Source organism: Falco naumanni, chromosome 8 (assembly GCF_017639655.2).
Source record: "Falco naumanni isolate bFalNau1 chromosome 8, bFalNau1.pat, whole genome shotgun sequence".
NCBI classification, from domain to species: Eukaryota; Metazoa; Chordata; class Aves; order Falconiformes; family Falconidae; genus Falco; species Falco naumanni.
In genome coordinates, this window is record NC_054061.1 from 2,247,365 (window position 1) to 2,256,267 (window position 8,903).

At 41.6% G+C, this 8,903-nt stretch overlaps 1 protein-coding gene across 8 annotated transcripts in view; it reads left to right on the plus strand.

Moving 5' to 3' along the window:
- The window catches only part of P4HA2 (prolyl 4-hydroxylase subunit alpha 2), a 30,532-nt gene extending 22,664 nt beyond the window's left edge, over nucleotides 1-7,868 (plus strand). For 2 of the 8 annotated variants that reach the window (XM_040604463.1, XM_040604465.1), the window contains 5 exons: nucleotides 1,120-1,173; nucleotides 3,814-3,879; nucleotides 5,997-6,065; nucleotides 6,525-6,621; nucleotides 7,360-7,868. In XM_040604463.1, coding sequence (XP_040460397.1) covers nucleotides 1,120-1,173; nucleotides 3,814-3,879; nucleotides 5,997-6,065; nucleotides 6,525-6,621; nucleotides 7,360-7,430 — 357 coding nt within the window. In that variant the 3' untranslated portion in view covers nucleotides 7,431-7,868. Of the gene's footprint in view, nucleotides 1-1,119; nucleotides 1,174-3,685; nucleotides 3,746-3,813; nucleotides 6,070-6,524; nucleotides 6,622-7,359 lie in introns of those variants that run through there. The other 6 variants (XM_040604468.1, XR_005829407.1, XM_040604466.1 and 3 more) reach the window with 6 other exon arrangements.
- The last annotated feature ends 1,035 nt before the right edge of the window (nucleotides 7,869-8,903 follow it).

Genomic DNA, 8,903 nt, shown 5'->3' on the forward strand with positions numbered 1-8,903 from the left:
TAATAGCAGTAAAATTAGCTGCTGGTTGGGGTGATCTGGTGCTTATGCAGATATAAACAAAGCTGGCCTGTACCTAGTCCCTCTTAGGGGTTCGTTCTCTGGTGTGCTGACTACGCACACAGAGTAGGTAAGGCCTGTATGAAGAGTATGGGGTGTTTCCAGCTGCTGCTAGCTGTAGGGACCTGGCAGGTAGATGGCTTTCCCTTTGTGTGCCAAGCAGAGAAGAGTGGAGGTATCAAAGACATGGAAGATTAACTTTGTGTAGGAATTTGTGACTTACCAGTTTGTTTTGAGAGAAATGCCTGCCACTTACTTTCAAGTCTGCAAAAGCTGAACTTTCTTCCTAGATGAACCTTCCAAAGACCCAAATATTTTTCATAGTCCTGCTATATTCTTGTATGACTCTTGATCTATACCTTTCTGGAGAGCAAGGAGAGTAGAAGTGGTACAGCACTGCCAGAATAGTTGTACCTTAGCCTGTGTATGGCTGCTTTTCCTCCATGCTCCTTGAATTCCTGTTTTAGAGCTTGAAGTACTGTTGATTACTGGCTGTCCGCAGAAACCAGGGAATTGTTCTGGGAGACCTGTGAAGTGCAGCCTCAGAGTAACTAAACAATGTTCTCTGATCTTCAGATAAAGTAAGGGGAGCAGTGCTTTCAAGCTGCTTTGAGCCTTCTGTGTTCCTGGGTAGGCCTCTTTATCTGACGTCATGTGTGACGCAACCTAGTTCTGTCTCCTAGTTTGGACACACATACTGGAGAACTACATACACTCAGTTCTTCAGAGGAGGGAGCCAGAGTGTGTAAAACTATTGCAGCTAATTCAAGTTAAACAGGCTGTTGTAGTGATAAGTAGAGTGCTGCTATTGAGAAACATTTGGTACTGAGAAATATTCTCAGTGAAACCCTTAAACTATGAAGGGGAAAGAGTAAGTTGTTTCTCATCCACGTACCTCACTTCTAGCAATCTAAAGAGAAACCAGATGTGCTATAGATAACAATCTTGCCACAAAGTGCTGTTTCTTAAAGCATGTTTTGTATTTCTGAGAGGAAATACTATCTTCTGCAGCAGTCACTTGCAGTTCAATTGATGCTTATGCTTCCTTCTTCCACACTGTAGGTTGCCAACTATGGAATGGGAGGGCAGTATGAGCCACACTTTGATTTTTCTAGGGTAAGATCACACTTTCAATTATATTTTTTTTAGTGGGATGGGGAGGGGGGAACAGTTAGCTTTGACAGAAAACTGTTGAAACTGTTTTTTGTTTAAAACACTTAACGTTATAGCCCTGTTGCATGGATGGATGATGACTTTTCAAAAGCCTTTGTGCTGCCTTCTCCGATGCTGAAAGTTCAATAGAACAATGAACAAATCTGCCTGCTTGTCTTTGTCACCTTGGTTCCTTCTACAGTGTAGAGACCTGTAGATGTGACACTTAAGGACACGGCTTAGTGGTAGACTTGGCAGCGTTAGGTTTACAGCTGGACTCTATCTTAAAGGTCTCTTCCAAGCTAAACGATTCTGTGACACTAAAAGGTAGTCACGCAGCACTTGAATATTTTCTTTCCATTACTTTATTTGGAAACTGAGGTCTGCAGGCCCGGGATCATGAGTCTGTGCTGTTCCGTTAAGCTTCTGAGTTCAGCAAGGTTGTCCAAGTCTGCCTTCGGTGGCTGTTTTAAAGCACTTTGCAGGAGCTGGCTGAGGAGAAGATATCCTTCCACCTCCCTCCGAAAAAGTAGCCATTATGGAAATCTTCATGGGTCACACAGCCCTTCTGGCAAAACCCTTAGTGTGGCTGCAGCTATGGGGCCTAAAGAGGATCTGTGGGGTCAGCGGTCGGCAGGGCAGTGCTACGGGGAGCAGAGCTTGCAGCTGGTGGGTGCCAGGTCTGCGCTAGAGGGCTCTACCTGGCAGGTAGCAGCTCGGGTTTGCTGCAAGTGAGAGAAACAGATTCTTAATTATTACCCTAAACCAGCTTAGGAACGTGCTAATCGTACTGAAGAGCTATAGTGACTGGTAACTTCCTGTATAAAATCCATCCGATGTCTTGGTTTCCAGTAGAACCATGGCATTTCAATGGAATCTAGCTTAATTCAGGCTGTCCCAGTGGTTTTACCTGGTAGAAGGGATGGCTGCAGCCGGAGTGCAACCCAGTAATTGACTGCAGAATTGAGGCCACCCAACTTAGCACTGTTAAAATATATATAAAAAAATCCTGAATTTCAACACTGTGGAAGCTCATATTCATTAGCTTTGGCCTGTTGAAAGAGTTTTCCTGTTAACTTTGACTGCTTTGTTTCCTGAATCAAGCAAATGCTCTTAAATTCTATTCAAAGCCTTTGAACTCAAGGACCTTAGTCATTTAATTGGCCAGCGTGGACTTGACTTTTGGATTAGGCAGCTGGGGCAGAGCTCTGCTTGGAACGTAACCTTGGCTGCAGTCATTAGTTAAGGCAAGGCAGTTGCGGAATTTGCCCTAGTTTTGGATGGGTCCTCCAGGCTCTCTGTGCATCACAGATTTTCAGTAACAAAATACAGAGGTATGGCTGTGTCTTACCATCTCCTGACCAGCCTTGCAGCTTTTTGTTCCCTTGCATTTCTCAGATAAGGATTCTTTTAATGGTTGCATATTACAACTTAAAGATTTTAGTTGTTGCTCAAAATTTTGAAAAGTCTTTTGTTACTGAAGTTCAGAAATGTATGGCTGGACCTGAATTTGGCAGCAGTTGCAGAAACCAGGGAGTCCCTTATATTTAGTGCTCTTATGTTGGTGCTTTTGGATTGAGTTTGCGTATGCAGATGCGAAAGTCTTTGGATTTTTACGTTCATTTCAGGAAAGACCTTTTACTACTACTCAACATATACTTCAAGTAGATTGAATTCTTAACATCTTAGAGAAGGTGGCTTTTTTCTTTGTTTTTTTCTAATACTGATTTCTTCTTTTCTCTGAATGTTAAAAGGCTATCAGTTGTCTGTAGAAGAGTGCACCTTAATGTCTCCTGGCTGAAATTACTTCCTGACTGTTAAGGATGTAAAACTTTTAATTCCAACTTTTTGAAGGGAGGAGAGACACATTGGTATTCTAGATGTTCTTTCTGCTTCTAAGCTGACACCACAGATCTCATACTTTAACAAACGAAACTTAATGTCTCCTGCAGAGTAAAGACAATTTGATCTTTTTGATGTGGTCCTTAGTCCTAAACGGGCAACCACCTGAAAGAAGTTCATGCTGCTATTCTGCATTTTTTTGCCTGCTGGCAGAAGATGAATTTTTGCTTGTTGTGACAGTATTTCTTTGAGTTCACCACTACATTTAGAGTGTGTTATCTAAAACCTACTGAAGATCAGCTTTTCATATTCACCTAATTTCTTGACTTTGGATCAGTGTCCAATGCACTAATGGCCTGTTGTTGACTTTACTTAGATAACATCTGTGCCACAGGCCCTGAGAACACTGCCCGAAGAATTGCTCCAGTGCTACTTTTTTAGCATCTGAGTACTATGTGCATGCAGTTATGCACCCTGGCTGCAATTTGTAATGGCTTTAATGTTGCCCTGTATCAATTGTCCCCTTCCTATTCCAACTCTTTAAATTGGGCTTAAGGATCTCTCTGCAGAGCTACACATGTATGTCTAATGTGAGCCTGTTTGGAAATTGGGTTAAAGTTGTTGTCTGTTACAGCGACCCTTTGACAGCACACTCAAATCGGAAGGAAATAGGCTAGCGACGTTTCTTAACTATGTAAGTACCTCTGTCTGTCTGCTGTCTGTGAGCTTGAAGTTTGCAGTTATTCTTATTTAATTTTATAGAAAGATGAGCCAGATGCTTTCAAGCGGTTAGGGACTGGAAATCGTGTGGCCACTTTTTTAAACTATGTAAGTATGATGATCCTTTATGCATTGAGTGTAACTGTTGCTGCATCTTGTTTACAGCTTGTGCAGTTGGTTATTTGTAGAGATTCCCTGGCATCTGGAAGTAGGGATTTCATTATTCTTGCAGCATCAGGTGCTGTCCCATCTGAGTTGATAGAATTCTGGTGGTATTTAACCTCAGAGCAGAAAACTTGAATATAGGGCCAAACTTCCCCTTTTGGCCACTATACTATGAAATCTTTTACTTCATTGGATTCCTGTTGGTCGGAGAGGAGATTTTGGCTTATTTCTCAAAGATGAGTGCTTGGGGTACACATGTGGTATGTTGCTTGAGAACTTGACTATCAGCCACTTTGAGACAGTCATGCTCTCCCACCACTGTTTGACAGCACTTGATGTTGTGGTCTGTCAGCCTCCATTGTAGCTGTTTGTCAAAGCTGGAGTTATTCTGGTCTAGCTGACGCTTCAGCAAATGGAGGAGACATAGCTAATAAACTTGGTGCAACAGAGTTAAATGCAGAATTGAAAAGACTCATTATTTGCATGCATTATACAGCCTACAGACCATGTACACTGGAAACAAAAATGTAAGTGCCAGTGATAGTGGCCTAATGCTTTCACAGTAGTCTTCTGACAGTATTTTATCTATCAGCCTATGCTTACTATATCAGTAATTTGGATCACCTAATTTTCTAGGTCTAACTTCTGAGTGATGCAACTTGAGATTTAAAATTCTGCGGTGAAATATTTATGGCATTTATGGCTGGGCTGGTATCTTGAGTGTGAGATGCAGCTCAGAACAGAACCAGAAATGCTTTCAACTTCATATGGCAGGGGAGAGAAAAATCTCCAAAACAAGAATTGGAATAAGATAGGTAGCTGTGAAAGTGTGCTGCAAAGAGGCTTTAATTTTTAATTGTCTCAATCTTGCTTCTCAGACTCTTGGACAAGCCTTAATTTAGAATCAATAAGCACCTTATTCTCTGCCAGTTGTACATGGTCAAAGGCAATTTACCCTTGTATGTCCTGTGCAGAACATATCCATGTACCAACACCCTTACTAAAAAGAGTGGTTGTGTTGCTAAGATGTAGGTATTAACTTGCAAAGTTGCATGCACATGCTTTCTAGTTGGAAGGGGCAAAAACCTGTGCACCTGTGGCATCTTATGCCCTTTTATTGTAGGTACCAAGCAAGAGGACACCAGAGTGGTAATATCTGCTTTAAACAGAAATCCGAGTTACAATAGAGAATGTGGGGACTTGGGGAATGCATTAATAGTAGTTCTGCTGTTTAAATTGGTGGGAGCTGGATCTGATTAATTTGTTTCTTTTAGAGTTAGAATCTGATCAAAAACTCACTGAAATTGGTGGAAAGACTTTATCTGTTTGATGGGGGTGTTTCCAGGAACTTCGGTGAGTTTTGGATCAAGTCTAGAACTTATAGTGAATACATCATTAATGATGAATTCAGTAGGGTTAAATTCATGCCGATGTAGAAGGGCAAAGCATTAAGATAGATGCTTTTTTTTGAGTCCCATGGCTGTTTGTGTTAAAGCTTGAGATGCATAAAGTGCTTGAAGTGGCATAACATCACTGGTGAATAGCATAGAAACAGTGCAGAAAGTGAGGTTTTCTAATAAGTTGTATAGTTTTTGAAGTGGTTGACCAAGATGCATAAACTAAATTATGAAAATCAGTTCCAAAGACATGGTTTCAATTTGAGGAAACATGTAGTTTAACAGACACTTGTTTTCCTAATTGGATCATAAACTGGAATGAAATTCTTGAAACTGATTTACTCTGAAGTCCTCTCCCTTGTTCTAGAGAACTTATTAACACTGCAGGTACACAACTTGTTATGGCTAATTGTTTGTGCCATAAATTACATATAATCCAGACAAAGTGCTGAACAAAAGCCTTCATCTGAAATAAAAGCCTTTGGTAGCAGGTACTGTTACTTTTGCAGTTTGTGCTGGTTGAAGTGCATCCTTTCCTCATCAGCGCCTCTCATAGAAGTGCAAGTAGATATCTCTGTTAGGGCTTGGGGCACTCTAGCCTGTGGGATTGCATTTGCAACAAGCATTGTAAATGGACAGAGTTTGTGGACTTTGTTTTCTCAGATGAGTGATGTAGAAGCTGGAGGAGCTACAGTTTTCCCAGATTTTGGGGCAGCAATATGGCCCAAGAAGGTAAAGTCTGTTTGTGTTTTGCTTGATTTCTCCTCCCTCCTGTTGCTGGCTCTTCCACAGTACAGTCCTGCATACATTTAGAAGTCCATTAATGTGACAAAGTGTTGTCCTGTCCAGCTTGATTGACAGGCTGCTGTGTATCAAGGCAGCTGCAGCTGATGTGGTAGACTGTAGGGTTGCTTCCTCTGTTTTGCAATGTGTAATGTAATCAGCTTCTGTGTAGAGCTGGTACTAACAAAGAACTTGTGTTCAGGTAGAACTCTTCACTATTCTGAATGTGGTTGAATTAATGGAGTGGAACTAAGGTCACCACTGACAGCACAAAAAAAACCCCTATGTTAAAGTGCTTCATAAAGCGTCTGCAGCTGAATTCATAGGTGTTCTCCCCTACCTTTACTGTAACCTGAATAATAGTATTGACTAGGCTCTGACTAATCCAGATCTGGTTTCATTTTTCAGGGAACAGCAGTGTTTTGGTACAATCTTTTCAGAAGTGGCGAGGGTGATTATAGAACAAGGCATGCAGCTTGTCCAGTACTAGTAGGGTGTAAGTGGGGTAAGTAATACTCCTTCAGGAACAAAACCTGAAGGAGGGTTCATGTGTATGCAAAGCTGGTGATATACTGAATCCTTATAACAGCATTTAATAACCTGGGTGTTTCCATTTTAACTACTGGAATCATTTGGCCATAATGAAAACTCTGACCATCAGTATCATGTAGTATTTAGTGGCCACATTGTTCAGCTGTAGCTTTTTTAGTGAAGTTTTGTCAATGGCAGCACAAAATGTAAGAATATCACTGCGTTTGTGTAGTGTAGCCGCATCAGGATGACTTGAATTATCACCTGACTAGAATCGGGTCTCTTCCTACAAAGACTTGTGTGTAGTTTTAACTGCAAAAGGACAGTTCCTTGTAAGGTAGATAGGAACATCTAGATGCTGGGAATTTCTGCTAATTACTGAAAGCTTTTCAAGCTTCATGTCATCCATTCCCATACCCACCTCCTCAGCCTCCAAGGCATTCCCTTGGAGTGCCAGAGCATACGGACTGATAAATGTTACCAGATCTAGAATGCACTGCTTTGTTACTGTTGGCACCAGAACTGTGCAATTGGAAAGATGCTTTCTTCCCCAGCCCTTTGCATCTTCCCGTGTCTTTCCCGTTGGATGGGTAGAGAAGTATAAACAGGGATCATCAGACTGAAATGACATTTTACTTGGAGCAGCCATCTGGGTTGCGGTGATACGTGCACTGGGTACATGGTAATTCACTTCACATCCTTTTTTCTGCAGTTTCAAACAAATGGTTTCACGAAAGAGGAAATGAATTCTTAAGACCTTGTGGGAGAACAGAGGTTGACTGAAACCCAGCCTGCTGCAGGCCTTTGTTTCTCTGCCTCCTTTTCTACTGTTGTTTGTTCCAGTTCATTTCTAAGAAATGATCCATCTTTTTCTCCAAGAGTCCTGGCACTTTACCAAAAAAGGACAACAAAATATGTAACACCTGTGAAAGAGTAAATGGCGTTGTACACATACTTCTGTTTTGGTTGCTGTTATTTCCATGTTCCCCTTGCCACCCTCCTTTGACCTGCCTTCTGCCCTCCCAGCTTTCACTGTAGTAGCGGTGCAAACAGTGCTGTGGGTGATTTGGTACGGGTGCCTGGTCTTGTGCCTTTTGTACCTCAGAAGATTTAGATGTTACATATTTCTTTAAACCAAAGTTTTTTTAAAAGTTGCGTACATGTTGATTTTATTGTATTTCTATGGATCACAAGTTTTGAAACAAAAATAAATGTTCTTTCCATAAAGTGATTCTCTATTGTGTCCTTAATAGGTGTATCAGTGCTTGGGTTTAGGGAGTAGTGAGCCTGTACTTTTTCCTTCAATGAAAGCCTGTTTGTTGCCCTTTTTCTGTAGAAAATGCATCATGGCTTTGGATGGTGTTTTATTTAGGGCTCTAGCACACCAGAGAACTGTTGCATCTTGTGCTGAAGCTGGAAAGGTTTCCTTTGTGTGCTGAAAGTGCGGTGTACCCTGGGAGCAGGCAGGCTACACGCTTCGGGCCAGTGGCAGCTGGGATCTCAGTAGTATTACACCTAGGCGGAGCCTTTCCCTGTGATGGTAACTGCTCTTGCAGGGCACTGTGTTTTTGATACAAGCAAACTTTCAACAATCTTGACAATTCTTGATTCTAAAAGTAGGCATCTCTGCTGATACAACACTGCATTTTTTACCACAGGAACACCAGATTTGGCAGAGCTCAACACCTAATGAAGTCAGTAGGATGTCTTGCAAGCAAATCTTAGTTGACTTTTGTAGACTGGAGTGGGGATTTGTCTTTCCCTTCAAAGAGGCTGGAAATAATCATGCTCTTAAAACTCAAGGATTCAGGTTTTCTGCCTTCTTGCTTTGTTAGCATGTGTGTAACGGGCCCAGGCCAACACATGGAGGACAGTGTTGTCCACAAGAGAAAGGAGATGCCAGTGCTGAATTACAAGTCAGAAGTAATGACAGTTAATTGCTAAGGAAAAAGAGTGAAGTTGTAGAGAAATAGGTAAGCGTTTCAGAAATGTAGAAACCTGCTGTTAGTACCATACTGTTGTATCAATGTGCCACTGTGCAGGGGGATCATTGACTTCAGATCTCTCACTGGCTGTTCCTGCTATGGGCATGACTTCTTGGGGACATGGATGACTGCAGGTGAACTCAAAGCCCCAAATGGTAATGGTTTTACAACTGTCGGTTATTGCTTAAAGACTAGCTTGGGCAATTGTTAATATACCAATGTATGAAACTGGTTTGAGAAAGTGAAACAAACTTCAATTACACTGAAACAT